This window comes from Terrapene carolina, unplaced genomic scaffold (assembly GCF_002925995.2).
Source record: "Terrapene carolina triunguis isolate 2854851 unplaced genomic scaffold, T_m_triunguis-2.0 Scaffold113, whole genome shotgun sequence".
Lineage (NCBI taxonomy): Eukaryota > Metazoa > Chordata > Testudines > Emydidae > Terrapene > Terrapene triunguis.
The window spans coordinates 18115427-18134487 of record NW_020664464.1 but is presented as its reverse complement, the minus strand read 5'-3'; the positions used below and the strand labels follow the sequence as shown (position 1 = coordinate 18134487).

The window sequence follows — 19061 nt, the reverse complement described above, 5'->3', positions numbered from 1 at the left end:
GGAAAGGAAACAGAACGCCTGGTCTGTGGTAGTCAGAGAGCTTCACAAGCCTCCTGCAAAAAGCCTCCCAGGAAAACTTTTCCTCGGGTTTTTATTCTTTGTACTTCTCTGTATACAACACTTCTTAGTGGTCAAATTCTTGCGCATAGAGAAAGCATGCAGTGTACAAACAACATAAGATAACAAACCCATCTCTTGTGCACGTGAACACCAGCTGCGAGGGAGACAAACAAGTCAGCCAAATAAGTTTCCTAATCACAAACGCTGGGTTGAAGGCCACTCCTGCCTTGTAGCCATGGAAACAGTGTGCCGTGACCATGGGCTGACAATTTGGGAGCTATACATCCCCACAAATATGGCCATTCTTATGTTCTTGTATAACAATGTGTAAATTTGGTTCCAGGTCTGAACTTTGCAATGCAGGTCCACCAAACCCCACATCTGAAACACGTACAAAGTTTACAGAATTTTGATCCAGATATTTGCAGATGCTAATGTCCAGTAGGTATCTGAGTGGCTGACTACTGAGGTGCTTTAAACATGGCTTACAGCCAACCTGCAATATATTGTTATGAAACCGTTTCAAAACTATCACAGTTGGTTCTGGAAAGTATCCAAATCCATGAAAAGCAATTCATCCAAACTCAACACATCTACATGGAAAACAACTCTAGGAATTCCAGAGTAAAACAATTTCTGAACTGAATAGTTGAGGTTGAATGATTGAGCTTGCAAGATCTTTAAAAGATTTCAAAACCAGAATGTATCTCAAAGACATTGGCCTTTTCTTTCAGACAGAGAAAAAAGAAAAACTCTTTAAAATTGTACGTTACTTTATTTTGTGTTTCCAAATTAGGTCCTGCCAATAGTGGTTTTCTTCAGCACAGTCATGTCCATGCTTTACCATGTTGGATTCATGCAATGGCTCATTAAAAAGGTACCATGGCACGGAATTTTGTTAATGCTTTTTATTTGAGATATTCAAGTATTACACAGCTGTTGCAACCATAGAGTCAAATTGTGGCATTTTTAAAATTTAATATTTATCATTTTTAGGTTGGTTGGATAATGCAGGTTACCTTGGGGACAACTCCTGTTGAGTCCCTAGTAGCAGCTGGCAACATATTTGTGGGACACGTGAGTTATGAAATAGAAAAATAGGCTAATACCCTTAATCACCCACCTATTAAAAGACAGAAATCCTGGACTGTGGAAAGTGAAATACCACTGTTTAATGAGCTTCTGTTTCCAATAAACATCCCTTCTTTGTGAAGTTAGGACTCTAATGCACCAGGTCAGGTGCTTGGTTTTTTGGAAGCCAGAATTCCGTCAGTTTATAAATCAGCAATGACACGCAATCAGGTAAATTCTGAAGGTTATACTATGTTCACACATGAAGCTCTGGCATGAAGCTGGGAGACAGACCCCTTCAAGAGGGCACTAGACTAGTCTAAAAATAGAAAGAAAGCAAAAAAAGAAAAAAACTAATAGAAAATGGAAATAGGATAAGAAGGGGGGAAAGGGAACAGAAACAGAAAAGGACAAGTGAGAGAATGGCAAAAAAATAAGATAAGGGGTCCACTGTGTGAGGACATGGCCCAAGGACATACAGGACAATGGGGACTCCAGTAAAAAAAAACAACAGATTAGGAACCACTACATTAAAGCAACCAAGAAATTACCTTCAGCCAGGTGAGGTGGGTGTCCAGCACAATTGCACTACCTGAAAAACAGCATTTAGCCTTGAGAAAGCCCCATGCATATTCAGAGCACTTATCAGCACAAACATTAACTGTCTGATAGCACCAAAGACACTGTGATTGAACCGTGTCTAGCATTAATTCATAAAATAACTGGTCACTCTGAGGGTTTATACAGAAATTATTCATTTGACTCTTGCTTCTCATTTTCAGACAGAATCTCCTCTTCTAGTGAGGCCCTATTTACCGTATGTCACCAAGTCTGAACTCCACTCGATCATGACTTCAGGGTTCTCAACCATCGCTGGCAGTGTCTTAGGAGCATACATTTCTTTTGGGGTAAGGAGGGGGAAATAAATCATGAAAATATAGTGTGTGTTCAAATCCCCTTTACAAATTCCCCTGTAGCAGTCCTAATTCCCTTCAGGGTATTATGGATTCAAATTCAAACAGCACTTTGAATCACAAGGGTGTCTGTAGCTGAGATTTCTGACCTATAGTGGGTCTAATGCTTCCATCAATGTGTCCAAGGTTTATATGTGTAATTCCCATTATGACTACAAAGAATTATCAATCTTCATATGTGTATGGGAAACTAGACCCATTGATTTGACCTTTAGTGCAGCATTCAGTAGCAGAAATGTTTACCTTGGTAATATAGAGATTCATCCAGCTCTAGTGCAGAGGGAATAATGGATGTATTTGTGTAGTTATATTTATAGTTTACATGCAGTAGGAACTGGCATAATGGAATATACCCATGGTTCAACTGCTCCAGGATCCTGGCAGTGACCTAAAGCAGATATTTCTGAGATGTATTATTATTTAGTTATATGATGGAAGCACCTAAAGTTCCTATTCAGGATTGGGGCCCCTTTGTACTAGGCAATCACATAAGACACTCCCCACCCCAAAGAGCTTACAGTCTAACAGACAAGACAGACAGATGAGGGAAAGGGATACAACATACACGCGGAATGATCAGGATGACTGCGGAACTAACTTGATGTTTGTCAACCCATTACAAATATACATTATAAGGGCAGGGGCAGTGAGAGGGGAATTGTTTAATAGGACTAAGGGAATAGGAAAAGGAAGGAAGCGATGCAAGACGCTGCAGGAGGTGAGGAATGAAAAGATGCATGTGGGGCTGTGTGGGAGAGGGTGGAAAGAATATAGGCAGGAGGAGGTCAGGCCAAACAATCCAGAAGAAAAGAATGTCCAGAGTTCCAGCTGAGGAATGCAGTCTGCTGACATCACTGCTGTCCAGGGGCTTTGAGGCTACGGGGTCTGATTCTTACTCCTCCATTGCTGCTTTTGCCACAGCTTCTGCCAGTGGGAGTCACTGCTCCTGGAAGCTGGCTTCACTCTCCGGAGTGCTACTCTCCCTCTCCCTAGCCCACCTCGGTATTTGGGACTTGGTGCCACCAGAGTGGGGAGGGTGTTATCACCAGAGGTAAACAGGTTGTCTTCTCCAAACTATTCACTATTTTGAATCCCTGTATCGTACCTCTGCTTACTCTTCTCCCATATAAACAATGCTGGTTCTTTCAAGCTCTTCTTGTATGAAAAATCCTTCAGGTGTCTAATGATTTTCATTGCCTTTCTCTGGAATTTTTTTCTGTTTCTATGTTCTGTTGAGATGAATTGACCAAAGCTTATTTTCTGGCATCTGGAATTCCAGGTTTCAGCCTCCCATTTACTAACTGCTTCTGTGATGTCAGCACCAGCATCACTGGCTATCTCCAAACTATTCTGGCCTGAGACTAAAATACCCCAAGTAACTCTGAAGAGTGGTATAAAAATGGAGAAAGGGTAAGTAGATCTATGCCTAGAAACAGCAATATACATAGGTCCTCAAATATTATGTTGATGAGAGCTGTACAATGCTTTTGCACACATTACACTAATTACACGCTAAGGAAACCAAAAGTAAGTAGTTTCTGAACTCAGATGAAGAACAAACAGACCGAGCTGTACAGAGGTGTAGCTGTCCCACTGGCATTTTCACAGAGACAGAACTGCAAAAGTCCAATGCAATTCTACGGGATGTTTTTCTATTTGTTTATTGTTGCCTTTGCTTTACTCAGAAGCATGTACTAAATGATTGTAAGCAAAAGTGAAGGCGGGTGGATTATTCTGCATACAAAAATCAGAGAATTCAGTGCATATAATTTTTGATCAAGAAAATCCCTGTGGAGGAGTGCAAAGAGGCAGAAAATACAAGGAGCCTCTCTTCATCAGCTTGCACCTCTGTGTAAGGCCTGACCTTGACCCTGTGGGGAGCATAATGCCTACACCTTCATTCCTGCAGGCATGAGCAGTGCCCGGGCCTGATCCAAAGTTCACTGAAGTCAATAGAAAGAGTGCCGCAACTGACTGCAGTAGGCCTTGGATCAAAGCCCCAAAGAGCCAGGGAAGAATGAGGAGCATGTTCCACTCTTTCCAAGGATGGCAAAGCTTGAGGGCATCCTCAAGGTCACTTCCTAGGATCTCCTGGGAGGAATTCTGAATCTGCCAGAATTTCTCTTAGAGGCTTCATTCCCATGGTGGCCCCTCTGCATCCCCTCCAGAACACCTGAGAGCACCAGGCGAGTGTCCAGTAATGTAAATAGCTAGTTTATAATCAACTGTAGTGTAACCTTTACTGTTTCTTGACTTGTCCGTGAACTGGAAAATGTCTCTAGTTTTCAAATTCTCTTTTTGTTTTCCTTGGTAAAGAGACTCAAAAAACCTGCTGGAAGCTGCTAGTCAGGGTGCCTCTGCCTCCATCCCATTGGTGGCGAACATTGCGGTGAACCTGATCGCCTTCCTTGCTTTGCTCGCTTTCATTGATTCAGCACTGTCTTGGTTGGGGAATATGTTTAACTACCCACAGCTGAACTTCGAGGTATTGTCCTCATAACTTTTTTTCATGATTTGTCTTTCTTTTAATCAAACATTGGATATTTAAATATATATTTCTTTTAAAAAGAACAACTCCTTTAAATCCCTGTATAACAAAATAATCTGTGAAAAATACCTGTTGCAATGTAAACATTCTGTAGCCATCAATGTCTATGACTTCACCCCAAAGAGGCTGCCATTTTGTGCAGAGTGAGTTTGCTTTAGCTCTAATCTGTGCCAGAGCTACCTTCAATGAATAGAAAAACCAGAAGAGCTATTTGCATGCACCAGCCACACAATTAACACTTCACTAAACACCCACAATGGCTTTCGTTTCAGACCACTGCACTGAATCTTTTATCCTTACCTAAGCAAAGCTTGTGAGGGTTATGTTACACAAGAAATGGCACAGCAGCACAATGATAGCATTGTAGTGTAAACTTTTACTACATTAATGGAAGGGGTTCCTCCGACGCTGTAATAAATCCACCTCTTTGAGAGGTAGGTCAATGGAATAATTCTTCTGTTGACCTAGCAGTGTCTACACCAGGGCTTACGTCAGCTTAACTACATCACACAGGGTGTGAAATTTTTCACAGCCCATAGCGGTGTAGTTAAGGTGACCTAACTTTGCAGTTTAGACCAGCCCTTCCACAGGGAAAATGAGGTGAATCAGAAACTGTTTTAATTGGCAAGGTTTCGAACAGCACTTAGTTCCTAGTTTAGACAAAGTTTTGTTTAAAAATGTGTTAGCTAAATTTGTAGATTTTTAATTGCAAGACTTACCTACGTCATTTTGCTGGGCTAAGAGAACTTTTTATAGACTCATAGACTTTAAGGTCAGAAGGGACCATTATGATCATCTAGTCTGACCTCCCGCATGATGCAGGCCACAAAAGCTGACCCACCCACTCCTGGAATAATTCTCTCCCTTGACTCAGCTGTTGAAGTCCCCAAATCATGATTTAAAGACTTCAAGTCTTTAAACTGAACGGTCTCTGGCCTGGTCTTCACGCAGTTTTTGTACAGGTATAGCTATTTTGGTCGGGGAGGGGGGGGGAAGTGATATTTTTTACCAAAATATTATAAGCCTAATGTGCACAACTGTACTGGTATAAAGGTGCCTTGTACTAGTATAGCTTATTCCTCTTCCCATACAGGAATAAGCCACACTGCTATAAGCATTTTTATATCAATACAAGGAGGGAGTATACGGCTTAACTGTACCAGTATAGCTAAAGCTGTACATCTTTTATATATAGACAAACCCTTTGTCTACCCTAGGTGGTGGTCAACATAGTAATTAAAACATGTTAGTTAACATATTTTTTAACACTCATTTTCTCAGTGTAGCTACACCAGATTATGTCAGATGATAAATTAAACCTCCATCTCTCTTACCAATTCCCTGAACCACGGCCCCCATTTTAGGCTGCAATCCAACAAAGCTTTTAAGCATGTGTTTAACTTGAGGCATAAAATTAAACTATATGCTTAAGTACTTTGGTTGGATCTGAGCCTTAAATTGCTACTTTTGTGATAATTCAGGTAGACCTTACCATTAAAAATCCCCAGACTATTAGAGAGATAGCAGCAAGATGCCAAGAACTATTTTTATATACTTTTTCAAAATATATATAGAAGTTTATTTTAAAGAATTTAGCAGATACCTTCATTCTTTGATTGACGTTTTCTCTTGTGATTAGCAAATATTTGCGCTTGTGCACCTGGCCCTTTTCTCTGTCTTGTATATTTTGCAGATCATTTGCGCTTATGTCTTCATGCCATTTTCTTTTATGATGGGGGTAGACTGGGAAGATAGTTTTATTGTCGGTGGACTCCTAGGTTACAAGACTTTCTTCAATGAATTTGTGGCTTATGAGCGTCTTTCAATGTTGATCCACTTGCGGGAGAAAGGTGGGCCCGTGTACGTTGGTGGCGTGAAGCAATATATGACCGTGAGTAACATTTTATAGTCTACTGATTTACTGGGCCCAATTCTTACCTGATGGCGCTCCACTGATTTTAGTGGAATAACACAGGGATGAATATGGCCCATTACTTTGACATTTTCTCTTGTGTTAAACCTCTTTTGATCTTTCCCCAACGGACCTCAGTTACTGAAGTTCATCCTTCTCCAGACCCGGCTATGTTCTTGCAGCCATGGCATCCTGGACTGGGAGCATGTCAGATGTCACAAGCCAGACAAGGTCAGGCCTGATCACTTCTAGGATTAAAGAACTCCAAGGAAAGCCCAGTGTGCCACAGGAAGTGGTGTTAGAGACTAAGGTCTTGTCCCTATTGGGAATTTGTCCTGACTCTAGTACTGAATGGCCAGGCACAAATGTAGCTACACTAGTTGGAAGCCCAAGCTCATGGTTTGCACCAATAGGGCCTGACTTGGTTTCGATTGGTGGAATCAGGGCAAATTGCCAAGGTAGACAAGACCTAGTTAGGTGGCATTCTTCTTTCTGAGTGGAGCTGGTCAAATGAATTTAGCAAAACTTTTTCCCATCAAAATTTTCACAACAGAATTTCTGGTCAAAATGAGAGAGAGAGAAAGAGAGCCCCATGCACCTCAGAATAGCCTGATGATTAGGGCATTCACTGGGGATGTGGGAGACCCAGGTTCAGAACCTGCTCTGAATCAGGCAGGGCTCTCTCATGTTTTTTTATGAAAAATTTCAAAAGTCTAATTTTTGTCCTGCATGGGAACAAAACCATATGTCAAAACCTCAAAATGTTTTCAACAAAACAGAATCCTTGTTTTCTGGCCATCCATCCTTATGAGCCAGTATTGAATCTGTGACCCAGTGTTGTGATATACTGCAGGTGCCCTCTCTTCATATAACATTTAAAATTGATATCTTAACCACTTATGGTCATTAAAGATCCCATGGAATATTTTCCAACAGCAGAGTTATTAACCCATTGTACCCTAACAAAGAGCAGTACGTGGCTCTAAATCTCTGAGTGAACCTGAACTTTGAAAGATGGATGCTGTTGGATACCTGGTCACATCTCACTTTATTATTATGCTCTGTAGCACAGAAGAGCTACTTTCACTGTTATTGGTTCATACAGGCAGTCAAACTAATTCTCCTTGGTAAAGAGCTTGAGATCCTCACATGAGAAAATAATAATCATGCACAGCACTCATAAGAATTTGCATCCATCGGTTTCAAAGCACTTTGCAAAGTATCATTTTCCCCCTCACTGAAGGTAGATTTGAATAAAATAAATATCACTCATTTTACAGATGTAGAAACATGGGAGGCTCAGAGGTTAAGAGATTTTCCCCAAGGTCATGGAGGGAGGGAATGGCAGAGCCAGGAATTAGTGATGCAACCACATACAAAGGTTGGAGAGAAGGGGGGAATCAAGGATTGCATTAGTCTTGCATCTGCATTGAGAGGGACATTTCCCCTTCATCCTCCTGAACCTATGCTGTGGTGCAAAGGATTATTATCATTACTGCAAGAGTTGGAAATTGCCAGTAGCAATTTTAAGTGTGACCTGATGGCTTGGACATGAGGGTGTTTGGGTTTTCAGATTTAACTTCTATTCAACCTCAGACCCCTCTAATATATCTATGTGCTCAGAGAGAGCAAGAGAGAGCACTCTGATGCATCCACCCCCACAGCCCATAACAACAAGGCTTCCTGTTTTTCAAAGCTAGGAGAGTACAAGTGAAGGTAGGGAAATCACAAGAAACAAAGCCGTTTCTAGGGAAAGCAGATAGAGTGAGTACTTGACAAGCATTCTCTTGCATATGTGCCGCATGACTGCAAATATCTACAAATTGGTTCTCAGAAAACAGGAGCAGGAACAAAGGAGCTTCTAATCAACAGGAAACCTATGAGAGCACTCCTCAGACTTCAGTGTGGGCTTAAAATGCAATTAATGGGGAAGGGATGCAGGGAGCAAAGCTTTCCATTTCCATGTTCCCTGCTTTCCCATACCTTTCAACTAGGTTGGCTTCTTCAAGGACTGTAGCCTAGTTTCACCCTCGGGAAGCTATCATATACCCTGCAAGTGGCTCTTGTCAGTGGAAAGTAGGGTGACCAGACAGCAAATGTGAAAAATCGGGACCGGGGTGGGGGGTAATAGGAGCCTATATAAGAAAAAGACCCAAAAATCGGGACTGTCCCTGTAAAATCGGGACATCTGGTCACCCTAGTGGAAAGTCCATTGAGGAAAGAGGTGAGCATCTGGAAATGGAAAGCAATACAAACTTCTCTTTGCTCTGAGGCCCATAGAGAGCAAGTGTTGCCCCAAAAGAAGATGGCACTGGCCAGGGAGTAGGTATGCACAAGGGCAGCCAGGGGATGCACTGATCCCGACTCTGCCCCTGGGGTTCCTGGGGAGCCCCAATAACAATTTAAATGTGCTCCTTTCCCCTGAAGGAAGCATTCAGCAAGTACCACTGCCTGTCCTACCTCAGAGTGAATGCCTCCTAAACTGCAGCATTTCCAGCTAGTGCAGGGGCCCTAAACCAGTTTGGACAATTAAACCCTCTGGGATTTTCAATCCCAATCCAGACAACCCTTTTAATCATCTGAATTTGAGCTGGGATGCATAAAGAAGGAAATCTCAAGAGAAGTAGAGAGGTTATTTTACCTCAGCACATCCTATCCACAATGACTTCAAGATCTCTTTCTTGAGTGGTAACAGCTAATTTGACCCCATCATTTTGTATGTATAGTTGGGATTATGTTTTCCAATTTGCATTACTTTGCATTTAACACTGAATGTCATCTGCCATTTTGTTGCCCAGTCACCCAGTTTAGTGAGATCCCTTTGTAACTCTTCACTTTGGACTTAACTATCTTGAGTAATTTTGTATCATCTGCAAACTTTCAAACAATTGAATAATTTATTTTCTGTCTGAGGTGTGTGTTTGTTTGTTTTTAGATCCATTCTGAAACCATTGCCACCTATGCCCTCTGTGGATTTGCAAATTTTGGTTCTCTGGGAATGGTGATAGGAGGACTCAGTAAGAACAATATGTTTTTCTCATTTTGACAATTTTTTTTTGATGTATAATTAAAAAGAAAACCACTCTGTGGTATACATTCTTGATGAACTGCAACACATCACCAAGACCCGGATTCTCAGCTGCATTAGGGCAGCTTTTGCCTCTCCCCAGTGTAAAGCTGCCCTAAAGCTGAATGAATAAGTCACCAAAGAGCTTTAGTGCGATCCTTGGGTGGTGTAACACTGCTGTGTCAGTCCCTATGCTCCACTCCTGTGGCTGGGGGTGTGGTCAGGGCAGTCCTATGCCCTGGCGGTCCTCTGCTGTTGTACCCTCCCTTCTTGGCCATTGACAGTCAGTGCTACAGAGCAGACTTTGCACAAAATAAACCATTTCATTCGGTTCATTGTATTCTTGCTGGTATTTCGGAAAATATTGGTTTGCTTTCTGTAAGAACGCCACAAGTGAATCAGTTTATAAACTTCCAACTTCCCTGTTCTTCAGGAGTATCAAAAAATTAAAAATGAACTTTGAAAAACAGAATGTACTGTTTAAAATAGGCTTACCTGATCCTATATAGGCTGTCTCCTGTCTGCTTTGGGTTCTGTGACAGCTCTGCTGTCAGAGAATGGTGCGTGCTGGGGCAACACAGATGAGCAGGAATCAATGGGTGTGACAGTCTGATACAAGGGGGAAAAAGTGGTTTGACTGTGGTTGGTATCTATTAGCCAGCTTCAGTTGGGTATTCAGCACATATTGTTGAAGTAAATGGAAATTACATTTTTTATTTGCAGCTCACCTTTTAGTAGAAAGACAAATATGTATATACTTTGTGTTTGTATATCTCCCTGAGAATATTAGATTTATTTAACTTGCCCCTATTTGCTTTTCTAGAGGATATGCTTCCTAGGAATTTCATCCTCTTTTTATTTGATTTTTTCTAATTTTCTTCCCAGCATCTATGGCTCCTTCCAAAAAAAGGGACATTGCTGATAGTGCCTTTAGGGCGATGATTGCTGGTACTGTCGCCTGCTTCATGACAGCTTGCGTTGCAGGTACTGTGTATAAATTTGTAATATCCCTGACTGACCACGAGGTGTCAGTATGTTAGTACACTAATTTTATACCGAGATCATTCATGTTATCTACCTGTAAGTTACTCCTCGCTTTGAGAGGGTTAAAAGTTGTTAGTGAGGAAGAGCTCCTGGAATTTGGCATATAAAAAGACTTTGCCTAGTTTGTCTTTTACATCTAAGATATCAATTTTAAAATTTTTAGTCAACGTATAATTACTGATACATCTAGAAGAAATGCTAATTACCAGTTACAGGTGAGTTATAGGACCTCCCCCACATCTTTATCCTGGTTTAATTTAGAACTAGAAGGCAAAGAAGAGGTACAAGAGGGGGAGGAGTGGGGGAAATAGAGTACTTTTATTTTTTAATGGGCCTGATTCCATTCTCAGAGTGGGATAAATCAGGAGTCACAGCAGTGAAGTCAATGAAGTTACTCCAGTATAAGTGAAATCAGAAACTAGGCCTTTATTTTCAAAATCCCATCAAAATGTGGGTAAAAGTCTCAAGCTGAATCATGAGTTACAAAGAAATTACTATCTCAGAGAGGAAATGAAAAGAGGACGTAATATCAGGAATCATACCACTGAAGGGGTTAATTCATTAGCCAGTTAGTGAGATTTCAAAAAAAAAAAAATCAGCTGTGATTAAATTGTGCAACAGTATTTTCCCCTAACTATCCCTCTTGCAGTTTCCTTTCTGAGCATATAATATCCAGAACTGTCATTATCAAAATCAAAGAATTGATGCTTCTTTAGTTTAGACAGGATCTTGGTGCATAAATAGCACCACAAGATCATGTCCCAAATCAGAAAAGTCCACTTTTAAGTATATCAGTTTTTTTCACTATGGCCCCATGTAGCTCTTTCCATTTTTTGAAAGCTATGAAACTAGCTTGACATTACATGAGTTCTACAGCTCTCTGAGTTTTTGACAAATGACAACTTTACCTTGCATGGAAAAACTGAGGCATTAGAAAATCTTAGCAAATAGTGTAATTTGAAGGTCCTGGGTTGACTAAGAACCCAGAACATCCATAGGCAAATCTGTATATACTAAAATCTATTGTGGAAAGAAAATTGTATTCCACCCACTTCTACCATAGTTAATGCTTTTCTTATGCCTAGAACAAATTCTGAGATCCAAGTAATTTCTGGTAACCCTATCTCATAGAACTGGAAGGGATGCTGAATGAAAAGGTCATTGAGTCCAGCCCCCTGCCTTCACTAGCAGGACCAAGTACTGATTTTGCCCCAGATCCCTAAGTGGCCCCCTTCAAGGATTGAACTCATAATCCTGGGTTTGGCAGGCCAAACCACTGAGCTATCCTTCCCCTGACTTTCTGAGACTATATAGACATAGGACCAAGTCCTGAAACTCCATAGACATTAATGAACATGGTTCTCCTCAGACCATTTTATACCTGTGTATTTTATATTTTGGAAAATGCTTAGCAAAACTTAAAATTTATGCCCAAAGCTACCAAAACAATGGGCCTAATTCTCTGCTTACTTACCCTGATGTAAATCAGGAGTGACTCCATATTAGTCAACAAAGTCACACTGACATGAAACCAATATGAGAGGAGATTTTAGGGTAAAATTTCAGAAGGGATTACGTGACCTAGAATTTTCAAATGTATTTAGGTGCCTAAAGATGCAGATAGTCACGTGGTGGAATTTTCAAAAGTGCCAAAGCAGGTTAACCACTTAACTCCCATTGATATTAGGCACCTAAATACTTTTGAAAATTTGACCCTTAGGAACCTAAGTCCCATTAGATTCCTAAGTAACTTAGACACTTTCAAATATTTTACCCTTAGGCTTAAGCTCCCTATAAATTCATGGGCCACTGACTGCCATGCTCAAACTCCAGTCACTGTTGGTCTCTCAGAGGCTATGTCTACACTTGGAAATGGGCTCATTCCTCCCAGGTCATGTAGATATATTTGCGCTAGCTCTCATTGAGCTAGTGCACTAAAAATAGTAGCGTAGCAAGGGGTCGCACAGGCAGCAGGGAGCAATGGCATGGGCTAGCCATGCTGAGTATGTACCCATGGGGTACCCTGCCGCTACTCACTGCTGCCCATGCTGCCCCAGCTACACTACTATTTGCAGTGCATTAGCTCAATGGGAGCTAGCGTGAGCATGCCTGTGCAGGCAGGGAATCACACCCCTAGCTCCAAGTGTAGACACACCCATACAGCCCTGATATCACCATCACTAAAAAGGTTTCCCTTCCCGGCTTGCAGGAGATAAACCCTCGAAATGTTAACTGATACGTAAGAACTTATTTGAAAAATGACATCACTCAGTGCCTAGCAAGAAGTGTGAGGAAGGCAGACAGCTGTCCACTCATTTTTAAAGAGAGATTATTTCAGAACTGGAACAAAGGATTTGATGTGTCTGAAATGAATGAGCTTCACCCAGAATCTGGCCTCTCCTGTTTCAGCAGCATTGTGTGTCATATGATATGAATGGGAGAAACTGTCCATCACTCATCTGAGTTTAGTGTGGTATCTTATAGGCTCTGTATTCAGGAAAAAAGGAATATTCTTACTTTACATTAGCTAAAGCGTGGTAACTAACACGAGGTAAAAAATCCTAATGAAGACACAGCTGTTTATAGTTTCACATGAGTTAACCTTTACCTTGACCTGCTAATTCCTATTTAACCTACAACTTGCCTTGTCGTCACTAGGATTTTACCTCATGTTAGTTACCACGTTAGCTAACATGAGGTAAGAACACATCTCTTTTCCTAGTGAAGACACCCACCTAGCGATTTCTATTATTAAAGGAAACTGACACTACTGTATTCAATTTCCAGGAATATTATCTGTACCGGTTGTGGAGGTTCCATGCCACATTTTATTAGGGGATGCCTTCAATGCAACAAATTTGCCAAGCAACACCACAAAAGTAGTTGGATGCTGCCAAGATCTCTTTAACAGGTACTTATGAGCGCATCATTCTCTCTCATAGTCATTCTGTGAAGTCAGTTATTCCCCAGGGCTGCTGTATTTTCATGGCAATCTTTTAGGAAACCGTGGTAAATAAAGGCATAAGTAATAGAAATATAAGTGGGGGGGAGGGAAATCAATATCCACAGACATTGCTTTGGAGCCAAAATAACATTTTCCATTGTAAATAACCAGAACAATGCACGTGGTGCCTCAAAAGTATGGAATATAAGAGTTACCGTCTAGAGCATATGTAACTTTTTCACTCACTTGAGCTCTTTAGCTTTGCATTTGGACATCCAACAGCCTGATTTTATTTTGAATATCTGGGTCAGTCTCCATCCACTGGCTGCAGGTGATTTTTGCACGCCTCAAAGAAATTATTTTAACCCTGTTTGTTTTTCTTGTAATTGTGCATTTCCTCTCCATCAGATATCAACTAGAGATGGGACAGCTGAGAAGTTCAGAACAAAATGTGAAATTCAAGTGAATTTTAGATCTGGAACTCTCATTTGCATCACTGTTTTGACGGTCACATTTTTGACCCAGAAGCACATGTCCCCAAAGTCTGAGTATTATTGGATCCTGTGTTATGATTAGGGCTCATCTCTAAAACTACTAAAACCTTAAGTATTTAAACTACCACAGTACATGACCATAACCACATATCTGAGATAGGCCAGGGTCTTTTCCTCCAGCAGTCTGTGTGTCTGGTTAAAAAGAGAACATCTTTTCTTCAGAAAATATTGTAAACATTTGAACCAAAACAGGTCTAGAGGTAAATTGTATATTTATATAACTTTCCATAAAATATTTAGGGGGACAAAGAAAATATATTAAATAAATAAGGAGTATATTAAACCAAGTTTAAATTGTGACATGAGGCAACAAAGGTCTGTGTTTTCTGCGTTATGGCAGGCACATATTTTATTCACTCTAATATGCCTTTTTTTCACTTCCACAATAAATCTATTCTCTGTTAAGAATCAAGGGTCTGATTCTTTATGCTCTTACACAAATGTAAATCAAAGGAACCTTATGGAGTTTTCTGTCTCCCTTCATCGTCCACTCCAGGTTTCTCTGGGGGGCGGGAGAGGATGTAACCCTTGTATAATTGCAGTGATGACTGAGAAAGACTTTAGGATAAATCATAGAAACACTTCCATAAACTTGGTTTAATATAGTCCTTATTTATTTCATATCTTTATTTACTTTGTCCCACTAAATCTTTTATGGAAAGTTATGCAAATATACAAAAAATAATTTATAAAGTAAATACCGTATAGATGCTGCTGTAATGTAGCCTGGCTGTATTCTCGGGCACAGATCCTCAGCTGGTGTAAATTGTACTAACTCCACTGACTTCAATGGAGCTATGACAATTTACATCATCAAAGGCTCTGCCCCTCTGTCTCAGCCTCTGCTATTCATTCCTGTCCCTGCATGCAAGAGTCTGGACATGTGATCTTGCAGAGTGTCCTGCAGGATTTGTGGCAACTTAAACTTCCAGCTGAAATTTCTCTCTTTCTAATACAGATCTAGGTCACAGTCCTAACATTAATTTTCTATTTTTGTTATTTTAAGATTTCTAAATATGTTTCTAGCTTGGATGACTTTATATGAAAAGTAGCTTTCAATATTGCATATGCAATGGGAAAGATGACCATATTTTCAAAATCAAAACCTTGTACGCTTTTATGACGACATTTTTATGGTTACAAAAACTCATAGGCAAAGTACACGGTTTTGTTTTTTTAAACTAGTATGTTGGTGCCATTACCACCAGCTTCTTCTGACTAAATGCATATTACTTGGAGTGAAGGACTATTTCCTGTAACTTAGTGTTCTGAATGAGTTTATCATAAAACAATGAACAGATGTGGCTAACATTTACTTAGAGCAAAAAATCCAGCTCTGCTGGGATCCTCTCTCATTGGCATATTCAGGGCCGGCTCCAGGCACCAGCAAAACAAGCAGGTGCTTGGGGCGGCACATTTCTAGGGGCAGCATTCTGGCGCCGGCCATCATAGGCGCCGACTCCGGGGCATGGGGAAAAAGTGCCCCCGCCACCCCAGCTCGCCTCCGCCTGCTCCCCTGAGCACGCCGCTGCTGCCACTCCGCTTCTCCCCCTCCCTCCCAGGCTTGCCGCGCGCGGAACAGCTATTTTGCGCAGCAAGGCTAGGAGGGAGGAGAAGCCGAGCGGCGGAGGTGAGCTGGAGTGGGGTGTGGTTCCTCTTACCCCCCGTTACTTCCTGCGGCCCCCCGCCCCACTCTAGCTCACCTCCGCTCCGCCTGCTCCCCCGGGCGTGCCGCCGCTCCGCTTCTCCCCCCTCCCTCCCAGGCTTGCCACATGCGAAACCACTATTTCGTGCAGCAAGGCTGGGAGGGAGGGAGGAAGGGAGGAGAAGCCGAGCGGCGGACACTCGGGGGAGGCGGCGGTGGTGGAGCGGAGGTGAGCTGAAGCGGGGAGCGGTTCCTCTACCCCCCCGTTACTTCCTGCGCCCCCCCACACTAGCTCACCTCCACTCCGCCTGCTCCCCTGAACGCGCCGCTGCTCCGCTTCTCCGCCCTCCCTCGCCTGAGAGGAAGGGGGGAGAAGTGGAGCGGCAGTATGCCCAGGGGAGCAGGTGGAGCGGCGGTGAGCTAGGGCGGGAGGTCACAGGGGCCCACAGGAAGCAATGGCGGGGGGGAGAAATGCGGCACGCCGGGGGAGGAAGCGGTGCTGGGGATTTGGGGAAGGGGTGGAGTTGGGGTGGGGCGGGGCCGGGGGCACAGGGACACGAAAAAGAAAGGGGGGGCAGCCAAAATTTTTTTTGCTTGGGGCGGCAAAAATCCTAGAGCCGGCCCTGGGCATATTCCATTCACTCCAAGCAATGTTCATCACACTGAATGTTCATTCCACTTGATTCTTTGTTCCTGGTAAACACAGAGCAAGTTCTACTCAGTATAGTGATATTGAGCAGACAGTTTGAAGATTAAAAAAAAAAAAATCTGATTGAAAAAATGAAACAGTGGAATATTTCAGTTGTCCTGGAAGAATTTCCTGGGGCACAGGGATTTCCTATGGAAACCTGGGACTGCCCCAATAAAACCAGGACATATGGTCATTTTAGCATTGCAGGGGTTTAGAACTGTCTATTTTAAGTCCCATTTCAGGTATGATAATTTAACATTCTAAACCCCCTGGCCAAAATATGTATATTGTGAAAATAAACTTGACTTCCTTTTTTTCCCCCTCCTTCACCAGCACCAGTGCAAACAATTCTCAAGAGATCTTCTTAGGAGGAAACTACAGCCTAAACTCCTTGAGAGGATGTTGTCAAATACTGGAATCTCCCACTTTTAATTGCAGTTGGACCACTCCATTATTTTGAACTGGGACCAGTCATAACCAAGAGGCTGGAATAGGGTCACATCTGTTTGTTGGACAGGTGGAAAGAAATTAAGAGTGGAGACATCTTTTTCTGCTTAAGGAATGTGCAATAGTTTGAGCCTTAGTTTCCTTTCACACCAGTACAACTCCTTTGATTTGAGTGGAATTACTCCGGGGTAAATAAAAAGACAACCAGGCCCAGACAACTGGATCAGTTCTCCAGTCATGAAATCAGCCTGAAGAGAATGTCAGAACTACCATCATGGGCCTAGCTGCTGGATCTGATTCCCCATCTCTCTTGCGCCAGTGTAAGTCAGGGTAACTCCACTGAATTTGATGGAATCTGTCTAGTGTAAAACTGCTGTGAGGGGAGAATCGAGCCCAGTGCATTGGTAGCTGTTCAGTTTTGATTCATAATTTTCCCGTGTTCAAAATTGTCATCTACTGCCATTGGTATTTCTTCTTTTTATAATATTGAGTCTAAAGTTTTTTACTATGCTAAGACAAATGACCTCGTTTGCTGTCTGAAATCTCTGTAGCAGGATTCTTCGTGCTCTTGCAGAAAGATGGTAACTATATAATTGGAAAGGTCCAGTTGTGACTTAATTTCCAAATCAGATGAGATTCCTGGTGAAATTCATTGTATTATCACTACTGGTTCCTTTGTTATTGCAATTCTGGGGTCTGATTCTGGTATTACACCAGGCTAAATCAAGAGTAACTCCATTGAAATCAATGGAGTTAAGTTGATGTAAATCCTGTGTGAATGATACCAGAATCAGGCCTCTGCTCTGTAGGTCACTGACATGGGGAGAACATCTGTGAGTCTTGAACACTGAAATTAACCATGAAAAAAGAATAATCTGTCAGCATTACAAAAAAACCTTCTTTTGGGAAAACTAGCTAATTTTATTTGTCACCCGGCTGTATATATTTTAGTAAAATGTGTTGAGATTAAATTGACAGAGCAAACTAAAATATTTTGTGCCTTTTCATAATAAAGCTATTCTATATTTGAGAGATCTGGGCTTTTTTAATTGTTATTTAGAGAAAATATGATAATTAGCCTATGTCGAGAATTTTCTTTTAAAAAAAAAAATGAAGAGTATATGTGTCATGATTTAGGCTTTATTCTTTTCACATGATAAGTTACACCAAGGTTTTTTGAGCCTGAAAACATTTTCATGGAGTTTACTTTTTTAAAGCTTGTATATATTTCCACAGCACAAGACCATGTTAATGCCAAAGATGTTACTATAAAGCTAAAATGAAGAATTTAAATATGAAAATCTGAGGAAATTGTTGGTTGAGATTCCCACACCAACCTTAACTCATACAGGTATGGGATAAGTCAACCAGTTCTACCAAAATAAGAACTAACAAACCCTTCACTTTTCCATCTGAACACCTGAGAACCTGTTTTTGGCACTTCTGATTGGTTCATTAAATTTTTATCCTTACATGGCTGTGTCAAGCCCTTAGGCCACTGCTGCTAGCGCTATTTTCTTGGGATTTATGATAGTCACTTCTGATTCTAGGTTCCTTAAGAAAAGTGTCCACATTCTGTAAAACTGAGGAGGAAGAGTGTGTATAAAAGGAAGGATGTCTATTACCTCAGCCCCAACACAAACAGCAAATGCCAGTGCTGCCATCGCTCATTATTTTATTGCAAGGCTCTTTTTGCTTGCTGTTTTATTTTTTATTTTTTTAAAAAAAGCCCCAACTGTTAGAATCAGGAGATTGCTTGAGAATCTCAGCTTTTTCTTTTTTTAAGGTAAGTTTATAGCCCTCATGGGTTGCAGATGACAGCTTGAAAACATGAAATAAGTTCGCCCTAAAGGCTCAGAAACCAAAAGGAAGAAAAAAAACCCAAAATGTTTTTATCCCATGACTTTTAGTCAATCTCATGATTTTTGGTGGAGCCTGACTTGTGATTTTTGAAAGTTTAGGGTTACTGAAATGCAGAAACATATACTCTTAATAAACAGTAAATCAAAAACATTAGCTATACAGAAAAGCAAAGTCAGAGCTACTCCTGAAATCTCTTTCCTAGGTAGCAATGGGACTTGGGACCAGAAGTAACATTCCTCCA

The 19061-nt window shown here is 41.4% G+C and overlaps 1 protein-coding gene across 2 annotated transcripts in view; it reads left to right on the top strand.

The window, feature by feature from the left end:
- Window positions 1-17958, top strand: part of SLC28A3 (solute carrier family 28 member 3) — a 65160-nt gene extending 47202 nt beyond the window's left edge. The window contains exons 9-18 of one of the 2 annotated variants that reach the window (XM_024196075.2): window positions 857-937; window positions 1057-1137; window positions 1914-2039; window positions 3385-3515; window positions 4422-4590; window positions 6347-6544; window positions 9501-9582; window positions 10518-10616; window positions 13464-13587; window positions 16844-17958. In XM_024196075.2, coding sequence (XP_024051843.1) covers window positions 857-937; window positions 1057-1137; window positions 1914-2039; window positions 3385-3515; window positions 4422-4590; window positions 6347-6544; window positions 9501-9582; window positions 10518-10616; window positions 13464-13587; window positions 16844-16970 — 1218 coding nt within the window. In that variant the 3' untranslated portion in view covers window positions 16971-17958. Of the gene's footprint in view, window positions 1-856; window positions 938-1056; window positions 1138-1913; window positions 2040-3384; window positions 3516-4421; window positions 4591-6346; window positions 6545-9500; window positions 9583-10517; window positions 10617-13463; window positions 13588-16843 lie in introns of those variants that run through there. The other variant, XM_024196076.2, reaches the window with a different exon arrangement.
- The last annotated feature ends 1103 nt before the right edge of the window (window positions 17959-19061 follow it).